Source organism: Monodelphis domestica, chromosome 6 (assembly GCF_027887165.1).
Source record: "Monodelphis domestica isolate mMonDom1 chromosome 6, mMonDom1.pri, whole genome shotgun sequence".
Lineage (NCBI taxonomy): Eukaryota > Metazoa > Chordata > Mammalia > Didelphimorphia > Didelphidae > Monodelphis > Monodelphis domestica.
In genome coordinates this window covers 139808861-139825415 of record NC_077232.1, presented here as the reverse complement: position 1 = coordinate 139825415, position 16555 = coordinate 139808861, and the positions used below count along the sequence as shown (strand labels likewise).

The window sequence follows — 16555 nt, the reverse complement described above, 5'->3', positions numbered from 1 at the left end:
CAGTTTCGCATATTTTCTTTTATTTCCTGGGGAGACTGTTTCTAAAAGGGAAAAAGCATTAGCACCTAGACTCTGGACTCTCACAACCACAGTCAAGGAGAATAAAAGCATGAACACAGCCTAAGGGGGCTGCACCGCAGAAGCAAATCAGGCCTTACACCCAGAAGGTGGTGGGCAGGCCGCTGGGGTCCACGGGGGTTCTCAGCTCCCGGGGTCAGAGCTTGGGACTCAGGGCCGTGGGAAGCGTGGGCTGCGGGTGGAGGAGGAGCTCACCAAGGGTTTACGCACGCCGCGCTCGGGCCTAGCGGCCCGGACCGTGCGGGGAAGCCTGGGGGCCCCAGCCCGAAGCGCAAGCCCCTACCCCCACTACGCGGAACTAAGAGAGGAAAAGAGGCCAGGAGCAAACCGGCGGAGGAGGGGGAGGGGAAAGGGGAAAAGGGGTGACACTAAAATTCCGTACCGCCATAGAGCCACTCTTCCTCCTCATCCCCACCGGTCCCGCCGCTCAGCTCCGACACCAGGCGCTCCACCTCCCCGGCCGACATGGCCGCCCGGACCACGACTGAGAACAGACGTGTGGATCACCAGCCGGGTCTTCCCCTCAGCTCCGCTTCCGAAGGGGAGCGTGAGGGCGCGAGCCAAGGAACGGCACAGGCGCGCTGGTTTCGTAGCCAGCAGAGGTGGCGGTCGCGATGACGAGCCCACAAGCATAGGTTCGCTCGCGCAAGCGCAGTTCGCTCGGAGCCGCGCGACGCTAGGGCAGCCGGGCCAGGTACGCGCGCGCTTGCGTTCGCGCGTGCGCAAGGAAAGCGACCGCCCCACCCCCGCATGCTCCATGGGGAGAGTGTTTCTTCAGCCCTGATTTCCTGTTTGTCTGGACATCCTTCCTCTCTTTTAAACCCCTTCGCATTTCTTGAACCTGACGGCTTCTGGATGCTATTCCTTCTCTGGGCTTCTACTATAAGCACATTCTTTCCTTAGGATCTCAGTTTTCTTTTTTTCTTCCCCTTCCCCGCCCCCAATCTTTAGAAAAACATCCTGTTTTGCAAAGGATCCAGGATTAGTTCTCTGCTTAAGTGAATGGACCTGATGTCTTTTTGGCACTGAGAACAATCAATTCAATTTCATTTCAGTTAAAAATCCTAGCCCCCCTTTTTTTAGGATGAGGAGGAAGAGTGGCTCTATGGCGGTACGGAATTTTTTTTAGAAATGCCTAATCCAAAAAGTCTTCCCTATTGCTAATAGAAGGCAATAAAATTTTGTTCGAAATGCCAATAAATGAAGGTACAGTATTGATCTGCGTGCATCATAGCATCAACTTTTTTAAAAAATATTTTTGAAAAAGAAATGCTTATACCTAGGTATTCTAATCAATACAGTGATCCAAAGCAATTCTAGAGGACCCACGATGAAAAATGCTATCCATTTCCATAGAGAGAGAACTGATGTACTCTGAGTGCAGATTGAAACAGGTTTTCCCTTTTTTTTTTTTTGCAACATGGTTAATATGGAACCATATTTTGATGATTTCACATGTATAATTGATATATTGCTTGGCTTATCAATGGGTGGGGAAGGTCTGGAAGAAGAGACAGAATTTTGAATTAGAAATGTAAAAAAAAAATAAAAGTTCTTATTTTAAGATTGTGTTGACCTCCAACCTCACCTTCCAATTGTCTTAAATACATCCTTGCTTTAGAGCAGTGATGTGGAAAGATGGATAGAGTTGGAGATTTGGATTCAGAAGGCTCTGTGTTAAAAATCTTAGTCTCTTATTAACTATGTTAACTTGCCTATTGGCAAGTCTCAGTCTCTGGGATTCTCAGTTTAGCTTTTCATAAATGCCTAATTTTTTGGAATATCTATTTGAGTACTCATGTTTAGTGACAGCATTCCATTTCTTAAGAATTATATTATTGGTAATGGTAACATATTAAAATTTAGAATGTATTTTCCTCAAAAAAACTCAATGATGTATTTAATTCCCACTTTATAAGTGGAAAAATTTAGATTAATAGACTATTCTTTGGTAACAGCTAGAAAGATATCAGGGTCAAAACTCCAAATTGGATATTTTTATTTCAACTCCAGTGTCACCACATCACACTACTACCTCTTTTTAGTTTTGTTAATAAGAGATAACTGCCATTTAGAAATATTTTCTTCCTGGGACCTCTTTTCTTTTCAACCAATATTATTTCACTTGTTGAAATTATCAGCTTCCATGGATTCAATGTTCATCCCTCTGCAGATGATTAATAACTTCTCTCCTGACTCCAGTCTAGCATCTCCAGCTATGTTTTGGACATTTCAAATTGGAGTTCCCATAGACCTCTTAAACTTAACATCTCCAAAACTGAACCTATCAACTTTTCCCCCAAATCCTCCCTCTTCAAAACTTCCTTATTACCATCTTGGGTACTACTATCTTCTCAGTCATTTAGTCTCACAACCCAAGTGGTTGTCCTTGATTCCTCACTCTTTCTCACTTCCTCCATCAGTTTATGATGCTACCTATGAAATATCTCTTACATATACTTCCTTCTCTCCTTTGGCACTGTTAGCATTCTGGTGTAGGCCCTGTACTTGCTTGTACTAAATTCTATAGACTACTGTTTAGTCTCCCTTCACCATGGTTTTCCCCAGTCTAGACTATCCTCCATTCATCTAACAAAGTAATATTCCTAAAACATAGGTCTGTCCTTATCAGCCACTTAATCATTAAAATACAGTGAGTCCCTTTTATGTTTATGATCAAATATAAAATATTTTGGTTTTTAAAGTCTTCATAATTTGGCCCCTTCCTATTCAGTATTGTTACATTTTACTTCCCTCACAGTACTCTGAGTCAATGTCACTGGCTTCCTTGATGTTCCTATTATATGACTTCACTTCCCATTTCCATGCATTTTCATTGGCAGTCCCAAATGCCTGGGGTTTTTTTCCTTCCTCAACTCTGTTGCTGTTTTCTCTGACATTTTAAAGTCTCAGCCAAAATTCTGTAAGAAGTCTTTCTTGTTCCCTCTTAGATTGTTTCTAATTTACCTAGTATGCATAACTTTTTGATATATTGTCTACCCTATTAGGCTGTGAGCTCCTTGAGAGCCGGACATGTCTTTGGTTTCCTTTATAAAAATTCCTGACACATAGCACATTGACCAGAACATAGAAGGCACTTAATACATGCTTCTTGACTTGACAACATTTCATACGAAGGCTTTCCACAGCCCAGTCTTCTCTGAAACCTGATTTTTTTCCGAGCCCCATCAGCTCTGACTTTAACTCTTCTTCTTCGCAGTCTCAGTCAGAGTAGACAAGAACCCACCAATTACCGCGCAGTTTTGGTATCACGTCATCACCCGGCGCCCAAAGCCAACGAGTCAGAGGTAGTAGTACCACGTGTACTATGTGTTGACTGTCACCTACACCACTGGTCAGTTCCTGGACCCGGGGAATTTGGGATCACGCTCTAAATTCCTTCCCCGCCGCGATGAACACCTTGGACGCGTTGTCTTTTACCCAGCAAGGCTGGGAGCAGGTGTTAGCCAAAGCAAAGCGGGCACTGGTCTACCTGGACGCCGCCTGCGCCGAAAGCCTGCACTGGAGCTGTGGCTCCCGGCGGCTGCTCGAGGCAGTGGGCGGACCTGTGTGTGATCTGCGGGAGTTTGGACCGCAGGCGGCGGGAGGGGGACCGGAACAGCCCAAAGCCGTGTTTGTGCTGAGCTGTCTGCTCAAGGGCCGGACTGTGGAGACCCTGAGGGATATTCTCGGTCGGAGCCATTTCCAGTACTGTGTAGTGGTCACGGCCGTGGGTCACCCCGCCCACCTTACTGCCAGCCACCTGCCAGCCGGGGCAGTGGCTGAGTTGGAAGGGCAGCAGCCTGTCTTTGAGCAGCTGGAGGAGAAGCTGTGTGAATGGATGGGCAACATGAACTACACGGCCGAGGTATTGCACGCTCCTCTGCTGCTCGCCCCGGTTGCGCCCCATCTGGCTTTAACCCCGGCCTTCGCCTCCCTCTTCCCTCTTCTACCCCGAGATCTGAAGTTCCTGAACAGCGCCCGGCCGGACAAGAGGAAGCTGGGAAGCCTGGCTGAGGTGGACGCCTCTACCTTAACCCCAGAGCTCCTCCTGCAAATCAGATGCCTAGTGTCCAGCCTCAGCGCCTTTTGTGAATATCTTGGCGTCCGAGAGGAATGTTTTTCTGTTGGGACCCTCAGCCGCATCATCGCTGCAGACCTAGCCAACTATGCACCTGCCAAAAACAGGAGAAAAGCCGCCGCAGGCAGGGCATCTGTGGTCTTTGTGGACCGGACTTTGGATCTTACAGGTGAGTAGCGTTTATTGTTTGGCACTTTCCCAACCTCCTAAAAAAGCGCTGAAATTTCCAAGAATTAGAAACGTTTAGGGGTTTTGTGGTCCTAGAAGTCTCATGGAAGTAGCACTTTTCACTCAAAAACCTCAAACATATTTTCAAGTGCTCATGCCCCACTGGCACCTCCAGGAAAAGAAGAGGAATGTTTATTTAAGCCTTATTGGAGAATGCTTGTCAGGACAACAGATAGGCATTAGTGTTGATACGACATGAAAACATGTGCTTTGAGTTAGTTTGCGGGGAAAGGAAAAAGGTTGGTAAAATTTAGTTAGCATAATTCCATGTCTTTGGATTGAATATTTAACACAAAAACAAGGTGGGAATTGAAAAGCAATGGTAAACTTTATGCTAATTAGAATTTTTCAGCTATAGTTTTCATTCGTTTCTAAAGTAAGTTGTTGAATTTACTTAGTGTATAATTTAATCATTATAGAATGTCCAGTTGGCAATGTAACACTCCTCAGAAAATTAATATTCAAAGTCATAGCATTAAAGTCATTTGTACATCCAAGAAGCAAAGAAAGCCTTCTAAATAGAGCAGAGGAACTTCCCGATGTTTCTCTTCATTGTTACCTTTAGAGGTCAGCAATTATGTGTTCCAAATCAGCCTGATAGGCAGAAAAATATCTAGTTTAAATGGGCTTCAATTAACAAAAATAAACAGAGGTTGAAAAATATTTCCTCCATTGGTTCAGACATAAACATTTAGAAAGTGCTGAGAAACTGATAAGTTTGTCTGGGATTCATGGATTTAATGAGGTAGAACTACTATAAGAATATGGACATTTATTTTCCAGCTTTACTGATAAGACATTTAAATTTTGGATCTTACTGTTTAAGTCAACCTAGAGAATCACTTTATTTTTCTTCAGTTTTGTTAAAAGTAATGCTCACTTTTTCATGAGATTGTTGTATTTGAAAGAAAATATTTGTTCAGCATATTTAACTTTTCCATGAAAGATACTGTGTAAGTGGCTTTTAAAAATTATTTCCACAAGGTAAAACTTTGTATTTTTTATGAATCTTTCATTGTTAAGCTGATCATCATTCATCTCATCTTTTTGTTTTGCTTCCAGTTAGACAAATACTAATTTCCTAGCATTTGAGTTCTTTCTGCTTTTTATATCTGGAAAATAGGAAATATCCTTCCTGCTATACAATTATTTTTATAGTTGAAGCACTATTTACCACAGATTTCCTATGTGTATTTGAATATGCAAAATATGTTCATTCTTTCTTCTAAGGGCTTACAATGAAAAACAGATCAAGATGATTATTATTGTTCAATTGTGTCAGATTCTTAATGACCCCATTTGGGGCTTTCTAAAGATTCTTGAGTACTTTGTTATTTCCTTCTCCAGCTCATTTTACAGATGAAGAAGTGTGTAAACAGGGTTAAGTGGCTCACCTAGGATCATACATCTAGTTAAGTGTCTGGAGCCAGATTTTAACTAAAAAAGATGAATCTTCCCAATACCAGATTTGGTATTCTATCCTGAAAGGATAATTTTAGGGTTGTGACCTAATCTAAATTAATTTTGGTCGCCAGGGAATATCCCAAATAAAATACCCAAGTCAGCTGGAAATTTCTGGTGATTTTAATTAATATAGAGGAAAGAAATTAAGGAGAAGGGAGAGGGAAAAGGTGTAGGATTTCTCCCGCCTGGCCTGTGCCAGGGGGAAGATTAGAGGCTTTCTCTAAGAGGATAGTATTTGAAGGTAAAGAAGAAAGTATCAGCCTAAACTCCAAGAGAGCTCAGCTAAAATGCCTGAACCTGAACTAACTACTCATCTTCTCCCAGTATAGTGTCAAGGAAAACTCACCGCCAAACCGGATAATAGCTGCAGCCACCCCAAGATGCCAAGACTACCAGTATGCTGCCGCCATCCACCTCTCCGTCATCAAAGAGCCTGGAGAGAGGAAGTGGTGCAAAATATATAGATAGTTTTAAATCACTTTCCTATATCTCACATGCACCAATGATATCTTAGGCTTAACTTAGGACAGCCCAGGGGTCTGTCAGTTGTTTCTGATTTGTCATTTGCTAGCACATGTCTGTCATAGGCCATTCTCCTAAATACTTAATCCTTAAGTATGGGTGTAGACATTACTGATTTTATTAAACTAAGTAGGGTGGAGTAATCTAAAGTTCACAATTTCCTTGATATTTGTTAGACTAAGTAGGGTGGAGTAACCTAAAGTTCACTGTCCACTGTACCACATAGTTGTCTGGGCCACTACAAAATGAAAGTATGTACACAAAAGAGGAGATTTAGCTTTATACACTGCTAACTTGGGTCAATAATCTTTCCTTTTCAAAATACAAATCTCTAGGGGTTGTCAGTTTTTCTTGAATCAATCAGAAAATATTTATTAATAACATTGCATTTTAGGCATGATAGATACAGAGGCAAAAATGAATGAGTTCCAGAAGAAAAGAAAGAGCAAATACCAAAGATTAACTTTCTGAATGTTCATTTTTTTTTCTGGTTGGTACTGAGAAAAGATTGTTAATATGTTAATATCAAGACTCAGCATAATTCAATGTACATTTATATTTCTTAGCAGTGAAGAATCCAAATTTTGAATTATAAAAGTAGGGATTAAATATGGTGTATAGACATTAGCTCTTATACTTTGTAAGGCAAACTTTGTAGCAGGGATATGTTTGTATTCAGGAAATATTTGATTTCAAGAAGCGAGAATACATGGTAGATAACTATGGGAGTAGATATTCTAAGGCAGCTGATAAGACAGTGGGTAAAATACTAGGTCTGGGTCAGAAAAGTTCAAATCTGAATTTTTGACATTTAGTTGCAGTGTGACCCTGGGCAAGTCATTTAATCTTTGTTTCCTTGACTATAAGAAGGAAATAATAAAAACACCTAACTCACAAAGTTGTTGTAAGAATCAAATGGACTAATAATTATAAAAAATGCTAGTACCTGACACATAGTAGGCTTTTTCCCATATCCCTTCCCTTCTAAGGCTTAGGAAGTAATATGAGAATGCTCAATGTTGCAAGTGGGAAAATTATATAGAGGGAGCAATTAATGAGTCTGCTAGGTAGAATAAAGGGAACTGATAAAGCACTTGTAAGTAGGAGATTTTAAAGTCCAATACAGAACATAGGAAAGATCTAAAGGAATGTCATTATACATGAAGCAAATCATATATAATAATGAGATTAGCTGTAGCTTATAGATTTTTTTGTCTCTTTACTTTATGTTCACATCTTATACTTAAATGGGAAGTTAGAAAGTTTCTTCATAGCACTTAATATTGTAGAGGAATAGATAAAACTATGAATATGAAGGCTTATGATATAATGTTAAGAAATCACATTAATGTAATGTTTTAAATTTAAGCACTTTCATCATCAGGGGAATGATGATAGGTAGTACAATTATTATTATCCCCATTTTACAGATGAGGAAGTTGAATTAGTTAGATTTGTGTCTTCTCTAATGTCACACACCTGCGAAGTATCAGGTGCAGTACACTCTTGAGTCTAGGTTCAGTGAGATTTCCCCTATCTTTGTTTTTCTCTGGAATATGAAGTGACAAAGAATAGAATGGAATGAGGAATCAAATAACACTCTGAATTTTCTCTTTTGAAAGGACATCATCATCCACTGCAACAGAGAAATCAAATAGTAGGAACAAGTTTGACAGAGAAAGAAATAACTCAGTTATTGGTGAGACACATCAAATATGAAAGGTCAGCCAGAAGATAGTAGAGGTTTAATACTGAAGGAGCATTAGGTCTGTTGTTTTCCTGAAAGCATGTAATGCCATGGCTTCCTAAAAGAACCTAACACTACTTAAATGGCCAAGAATAGCAGAGAAACAATTTTATGCAGGGAAAAACTCAAAACAGGTACATGGTGCAGAGTTTTCCCCAAAAGAGACCATGAGTTTCAAGTTGCCTTTGGCAAATGGAGTTCTCTATTCATGTGCATTGTCACTTGATTTCCCTTAGTTTCTCTCAGTGTACATACAATCCTCCTTGAAGAGCCCTGTGCGTTAGTGGGAGAGTGTGACTTAATTGTAAGTGGACTCTTAAGGCTTTACTTCATGTTATTTTTCCTTTCTAATGAGTAAATGCTGTGATTATTCTTGCTTTTTGCCTTATCATTTAGTAAATGTTCCACATTTAAGAGTCAGTGGTGTCATTGTGATTGGTTTTGTGTAAATGAAAAGCACATTATTGGGGGGGGGGAGCTGTCAAGAAGTAAAGGGGTAAGTAATAAAAATTTATCCTTTTCACACTAATTACTCCTAGGACCTTGCAGAAGTGCTAATAGAGTGGTCATACTTGTGGCCAATTTCCTATTCTGAGAAAGCCCTTCATTCTTCAGACTTAGCAGTGTGAGTATAAACTGGAGTGTGAGAACCAGACCAAAAAGAAAGAACTGAGATCCAGTGACTATGTCAGATGCCAAGGTACAGGCTACAATACCTCAATGAATTCATGCCACATTTGCACCCATGCTACACCAGTAAGAGAACTACTTAGTCTCATTGTATTCTCCCTTGGAATACTGTGTCTAGCCATGAGAGCTATATTTCAAAATTATTTTAATTCTTCTAATGCCTCCCTACTCTGTGAATAACTGTGACTTTTATCTACCTTGTGGTATGTGATGTATTACAAGTGAAGTTATTTCTTGTATTTTAGTTATGGCAGATCTTCAGACTTTTCTAGTTAGCTTCATGGATTGCAATCCTCCAATTAACATTACTTTTGATCCTCTCTTATAGATAACAGGTGGTATTGAGTTGAATAGCTTGTGAATATGGTTCTTTCCTTGTCAAATTATAGTCTACTGTATATAGTACTTATATACTTTAGTTACTAGTTAAGAGAATTTGGATATTATGTTGGTCCATTCTTTAAAAAAAAATGACAAACCTGATACCTTCTGTCTTAGAAGGTTCCAAGGCAGAAGAGTGATAAAATGGGGCTTACATGACTTGCTCAGGATCATGCAAGGGTCATTCTTTATATAGATATAGAGAGTGCAGAAGAGTTTCATAATAATTCTGAGTCAGTCAATTGGCTTTGTGGCATATTGGTCTATATACTACATTTCATCTGCCTAGATGGGAAAATTATCAAAACAATTTATGAACTTTATTGATATTTAAATTGACCTGTAAACTCTTTGATCATCCTGTAATGATGCAAATTACAATCTATCCTTGCATGCTTTCTTACCCTGGGACATTATTGTTCATATTCTCCTGCAAATTCAGTGGTTTCAACCTTGACGCTACCTCTATATCTCATATTTCATGAGAACCAATGAAGTATGTAGACTTTCCATCTATTATCCCTTACTAACCTGACATGACTAACCCACATTTTATCATATTCATATATCTTTCATGACATCCCTTCTCTTGTTCAATTGTTATCTGTGTTTTATCTTATTTTATTTTTTAAATTTACCTTCTGTCTTAGAATCAATACTGGGTATTGGTTCCAAGGCAGAAGAGTGGTAAGGCCTAGGCAGTGGGGGTTAAGTGACTTGCCCAAGGTCACACAGCTGGGAAGTTTCTGAAGCCAAATTTGAACCTAAGATCTCTCATCTCTGGGCCTGGCTCTCAATTCACTGAGCCACCCAGCTGCCCCCTGACAATGAAGTTTAGCCTACTTCTACCCATTGAGTATCTTGTTCTTTGGGTGGCTATCCATATTACCTCATAGTACCTTTCATAAAGTAAGGGCTTAATAAATGCTTTTTTGTTCATTATTTAGATTCTTCCCAAACTATGGTGTTTTGTAATCTGCTGGTATGCAGTATGTTGGCAACAATATTGCTGTTAAAAGAGGGGTCTTGAAAAATGACTTATTTTCAAGAAACTAATAATTGTGTGTCATTTTTTAGTGGTAAACTTGCTAAAAGAATCACTCATTCATCTTCTTTGGAGTTATTGGGCCCTTCATGCCTCCCTTGGTAGATGATGAAAATAAGTAAGTTGACTTGTTCACATCGTTAAATTTCTAAACATATCAGAAGTTTAGTCTCTCAAAATATGTGACTGGCCAGTCTTATGCTTATGACTTTGTGACTTTCACAGGAGATTTTTGTTCTGCATGGAAACCCCCTAGGAGCTTCTGCTGCTGAAGGTCATCAGCCAGCTGATAGAGTCATTGTTGCATGGGGTTTAATAACTGTGTTTCATAGGTTACTTTGCCTGCTGATTGACTTCCAAGAATAATTAAGACGTTAGATTTGATTTATGATGACCTAAGTGGCATGAGCCTTGATTTCCTCTTCTTTTTCCCTTATAATATTTCACATCAGCCAGAAGTTTTTCCTAACAGTTTTTATGTTAAAATTTTAGGTTGGGAGTTAGAGGAGTAGAGTAGAGGAGTATTCAGAATTGATTTTTCCTTTATTAGTTGACTCTTCTGGATTATGGTAGGATGAAAACCTTTCTCTTGAATTAAATCCAGCAGACTAAGGAGTAATCTTTATTTTGTTTTAATTTTATTTAGTCAATTTATAACATAATTCTTTGGTTATAAGAATCATATTCTTTCCCTCCCTCCCCTTTCCCCTCCCCTTCCTGTATCCAACTGTGCAATTCCATTGGGTTTTACATGTGTCCTTGATCAGATCCTATTTCCATGTTGATATTTGCTCCAGGATGATCATTTAGAGTCTATATCTCTAATCATATCCCCCTCGACCCATGTAATCAAGCAGTTGTTTTCTTTGGTGTTTCTACTTCCACAGTTCTTCCTCTGGATGTAGATGATGTTCTTTCTCATAAGTCCTTCAGAATTGGCCTGAATCATTGCATTGCGACTAATGGAGAAGTCCATTACATTCAGTTGTACCACAGTGTATCAGTTTCTGTGTATAATGTTCTCCTGGTTCTGCTCCTTTCCTCTGCAGCAATTCCTGGAGGTCATTCCAGTTCACATGGAATTCCTCCAGTTTATTATTCTTTTGAGTACAATAGTATTACATAAGGATTAACCTTTAAAAGATAGAGGGAATGTTGATATTATAGAAGGTTTAAATGTCTGAATATGTCTAGAGACTTAGAGTTTATCCATTAAATCTTATCATTGAATAACTCAGAATAGTTATTGAACTTTCCTATGATTTCAGTAGCCAAAAGTGTTTTTTTTTGGCTCTCTTTTATTGCAACAAATTCAAACACCTTCCTCCCAGAGTAAAAACTTTCCTACAATAATCTATATTTTGAAGTGTCATATGTGAAACGGTGTGTAGTAGTAGATAGAATGCTGGACATAGAGACAAGAAAATGGAGCTTAAATCTTTTCCCAAACTCTTACTCCCTGTGTGACCCTGGGCAAGTTACATAACCTGAGGACCAATTTCTTCATCTATAAAATTATTATTATAAACATATCTTCCTCACCCAGTTGTGAGGATTGAATAAATAAATATATGTAGTTTCTCAAACCTTCTAAGTTCAATATTATGCAAGCTATTATCATTATTACCTAAAGTAACCCCCAATTTGTGACACAGTTGATAAAAATAAGCAGCTGTGATTGTTTAATACTTGTTTAGTACTTGTAATTATTTTTTACTTTAGTACTTGTTTTAGTAAAGTACAACAAGTACTTTAGTACTTGTTGCATTTAAGACAAGAACATGATTTTCCATTCTAAGCATTATAAGACCATGACTATAAAAATCAGCAGCATAACTTGCCTTATTATAGACAGTAACTCTGCTTTCCTTCTAAAGCTTCCTCAGAGGGGAGAGAGAAGCATTAAGGTAGAAAGATAGAGACAGGATAGAAGTTTTAGATACCACGAGGGGGATGACGGAGTCAAATTAGAGATATGAGGTGGCAGGAATGAGTCTTTATTAATTTTCCATGAGCCACAGCTAAGCTCTGATCAAAGGACTCTTCCGAAGGCTTTTACCAGTCCAGAGATCCACATTTAATACCACAGAGGTCAGAGAGATGATAGAGAAAGATTAGAAATGGAGCCTGGCCCAAGGCCAGGCTCCAGCAAGGACAGCCATCAGCTAGCCTGAAAGAGAGAGAGCTAGAGGTGGAGCTTGCTGGGCCATATATAATCTTTGATATGCAAATATACACAGTACATAGGGATGATTCTCATTGGTTAATGACAAGGTATAGGTGTGGTTTCTCTTAACCAGGTGAGCACAAAGAAACCTGTGTTCCCGCCTAACCTGGGAGAAGCTGGGGTCGAGGGTCAAAGGCTTCCCCAGCCACGTGTAATACTGAGCATGCTCAAGACTGAGCATGCTCTCTTCTAAGGCAATCTGTACATACCAACAGTTTACCTTGCCCATAGCTAGGGGTGGACTGCTACACCTTCATATTTATCCTCATGTAAGAAGCAAGAATTGGGTAAAAAATAAAGGATTATCTGTTACTATATCTCTTCAAGTCATGTTTCTTTTTTTTCTTTTTTTTAAGTTAAAACCCTTACCTTCCACCTTAGGAATCAATCCAATTGATTCCAAGGCAGAAGATTGGTAAGGGCTAAGCAAGGGTGGTAAAGTGACTTGCCCATGGTCACAGAGCTAGAAAATGTCTGAGATCAGATTTGAACCCAGGACTTCCCATCTCTAGGCCCTGCTCTCAATCCACTGATTCACTTGAATACTCCCCAAGTCATGTTTCTTAAATTTTTTTTTAGATAATTGTTTTATTCTGGTCATTTTTGATATATCACCCTGTACCATAGAATAGGGTGCTTTCTAACAAAGAAAAACCATTATGCCAAATTGACTGAAACAATTACCAGATAGATCTATTGTAATAACCTCAGCTAACAATTGAGTGGAAGGAAGTGAATTTCATCATCTTCCTTTTTTTTTTTAATATATTTTATTTGATCATTTCCAAGCATTATTCGTTAAAGACATAGATCATTTTCTTTTCCTCCCCCCCCCACCCCCCATAGCCGACGCGTAAGTCCACTGGGCATTAGATGTTTTCTTGATTTGAACCCATTGCTTTGTTGATAGTATTTGCATTAGAGTGTTCATTTAAAGTCTATCCTCTGTCATGTCCCCTCAACCTCTGTATTCAGGCAGTTGCTTTTTCTCGGTGTTTCCACTCCCATAGTTTATCCTTTGCTTATGAATGGTGTTTTTTTCTCCTGAATCCCTGCAAGTTGTTCAGGGATATTACACCGCCACTAATGGAGAAGTCCATTACGTTCGATTATACCACAGTGTATTAGTCTCTGTGTACAATGTTCTCCTGGTTCTGCTCCTCTCACTCTGCATCACTTCCTGGAGGTTGTTCCAGTCTCCATGGAACTTCTCCACTTTATTATTCCTTTTAGCACAATAGTATTCCATCACCAACATATACTACAGTTTGTTCAGCCATTCCCCAATTGATGGGCATCCCCTCGTTTTCCAGTTTTGGGCCACCACAAAGAGTGCAGCTATGAATATTTTTGTACAAGTCTTTGTGTCCATTATCTCTTTGGGGTACAGACCCAGCAGTGCTATGGCTGGGTCAAAGGGTAGATATTCTTTTAGCACCCTTTGGGCATAGTTCCAAATTGCCCTCCAGAATGGTTGGATCAGTTCACAGCTCCACCAGCAATGAATTAATGTCCCTATTTTGCCACATCCCCTCCAGCATTCATTACTTTCCTTTGCTGTTATGTTAGCCAATCTGCTAGGTGTGAGGTGATACCTCAGAGTTGTTTTGATTTGCATCTCTCTGATTATAAGAGATGTAGAACACTTCTTCATGTGCTTGTTAATAGTTTTGATTTCTTTATCTGAGAACTGCCTATCTATTTCCCTTGCCCATTTATCAATTGGAGAATGGCTTGATTTTTTGTACAATTGATTTAGCTCATTATAAATATGAGTAATTAAACCTTTGTCAGAGGTTTCTATGAAGATTTTTTCCCAATTTGTTGTTTCCCTTCTGATTTTAGTTATATTGGTTTTGTTTGTACAAAAGCTTTTTAGTTTGATGTAGTCAAAATTATTTATTTTACATTTTGTGATTCTTTCTATATCTTGCTTGGTTTTAAAGCCTTTCCCCTCCCAAAGGTCTGACATGTATACTATTCTATGTTTACCCAATTTACTTATGGTTTCCTTCTTTATGTTTAAGTCACTCACCCATTTTGAATTTATCTTGGTGTAGGGTGTGAGGTGTTGATCTATTCCTAGTCTCTCCCACACTGTCTTCCAATTTTCCCAGCAGTTTTTATCGAATAGTGGATTTTTGTCCCAAAAGCTGGGATCTTTGGGTTTATCGTATACTGTCTTGCTGAGGTCGCTTTCCCCCAGTCTATTCCACTGATCTTCCTTTCTGTTTCTTAGCCAGTACCAAATTGTTTTGATGACTGCTGCTTTGTAATATAGTTTTAGGTCAGGGACTGCAAGGCCCCCATCATATGTGTTTTTTTTTCATTATTTCCCTGGATATCCTTGATCTTTTGTTCTTCCAAATGAACTTTGTTATGGTTTTTTCTAAATCAGTGAAGAAGTATTTTGGTAGTTCAATGGGTATGGCACTAAATAGATAAATAAGTTTGGGTAGGATGGTCATTTTTATTATATTGGCTCGTCCTATCCATGAGCAGTTAATGTTTTTCCATTTGTTCAAGTCTAGTTTTAGTTGTGTGGCGAGTGTTTTGTAGTTGTGTTCATATAGTTCCTGTGTTTGTCTTGGGAGGTAGATTCCTAGGTATTTTATTTTGTCTAAGGTGATTTTGAATGGGATTTCTCTTTCTAGTTCTTGCTGCTGAGCTGTGTTGGAGATATATAGAAAAGCTGATGATTTATGTGGGTTTATTTTGTATCCTGCAACTTTGCTAAAGTTGTTGATTATTTCAATTAGCTTTTTGGTTGAATCTCTAGGATTCTTTAAGTAGACCATCATGTCATCCGCAAAGAGTGATAACTTGGTCTCCTCCTTGCCTATTTTTATGCCTTCAATTCCTTTATCTTCTCTAATTGCTACTGCTAGTGTTTCTAGTACAATGTCAAATAGTAGAGGTGATAATGGGCATCCTTGTTTCACTCCTGATCTTATTGGGAATGCATCTAGTTTATCCCCATTGCAGATGATATTAGCTGTTGGTTTTAGATATATACTGTTTATTATTTTTAGGAATGACCCTTCTATTCCTATGCTTTCTAGTGTTTTTAATAGGAATGGGTGTTGTATTTTATCAAAGGCTTTTTCTGCATCTATTGAAATAATCATGTGATTCTTGCTAGTTTGCTTGTTGATGTGGTCAATTATGTGGATGGTTTTCCTAATGTTGAACCAGCCCTGCATCCCTGGTATGAATCCTACTTGATCATGGTGAATGATCCTTCTGATCACTTCCTGGAGTCTTTTTGCTAGTATCGTATTTAAGATTTTTGCATCTATATTCATTAGGGAGATTGGCCTATAGTTTTCTTTCTCTGTTTTTGACCTGCCTGGTTTTGGAATCAGTACCATGTTTGTGTCGTAAAAGGAGTTTGGTAGAACTCCCTCTTTGCTTATTATGTCAAATAGTTTGTATAGTATTGGGATTAACTGTTCTCTGAATGTTTGATAGAATTCACAGGTGAATCCATCAGGCCCTGGGGACTTTTTCTTAGGAAGTTCTTTGATGCCTTGTTGGATTTCAATTTCTGATATGGGATTATTTAGGAATTCTATTTCCTCTTCTGTTAGTCTAGGCAGTTTGTATTTTTGTATATATTCATCCATTTCTCCTAAATTGGTGTATTTATTGCCATATAATTGGGCAATCATCTTCCTTTTGAGACAGTGATTGGTCTTACATTTAATCTGATTTCAGCTACTTTTTAATGCTTGGTTTTGTTTATGTAATTGGAGTTTACATTCTCTTACATTCTTTATATCAGTTCTTAAAGACTTCCCAAATTTTCATGATTTTTTCATTCTAGTCATTTGTTATGGCGTTCCTGTATTGTAGTTTGCTCATCTTTTAGACAGTCTATGGACATCCACTTATTGCAGTTTTTTTTTTTTGCCATAAAAATGTACCATTGTGAATATTTTTGCAAACATGGGACTTTCCCTCTTGTTTTTATTCTGTTTGTAGCATGTAGCATATACCTAGTTATTATGGGGTATTATGGGGTCATTGAATATGGACAGGATAATAACTTTTTTTTTTTTAATTTTTTTTAATATATTTTATTTGATCATT

General features: G+C 38.8%; 2 protein-coding genes across 6 annotated transcripts in view; one reads left to right on the top strand and one right to left on the bottom strand.

The window, feature by feature from the left end:
• FIP1L1 (factor interacting with PAPOLA and CPSF1) overlaps positions 1–773 on the bottom strand; it is a 94765-nt gene extending 93992 nt beyond the window's left edge. For 3 of the 4 annotated variants that reach the window (XM_001363511.4, XM_007496456.3, XM_007496458.3), the window contains exon 1: positions 461–751. In XM_001363511.4, coding sequence (XP_001363548.2) covers positions 461–545 — 85 coding nt within the window. In that variant the 5' untranslated portion in view covers positions 546–751. Of the gene's footprint in view, positions 1–460 lie in introns of all 4 variants that reach the window. The other variant, XM_007496457.3, reaches the window with a different exon arrangement.
• Positions 774–3359: 2586 nt separating this feature from the next.
• The window catches only part of SCFD2 (sec1 family domain containing 2), a 500196-nt gene continuing 487000 nt past the window's right edge, over positions 3360–16555 (top strand). The window contains exon 1 of one of the 2 annotated variants that reach the window (XM_001371348.5): positions 3360–4328. In XM_001371348.5, the coding sequence (XP_001371385.2) occupies positions 3491–4328 (838 nt within the window). In that variant the 5' untranslated portion in view covers positions 3360–3490. The remainder of the gene's footprint in view (positions 4329–16555) is intronic. The other variant, XM_007496459.3, reaches the window with a different exon arrangement.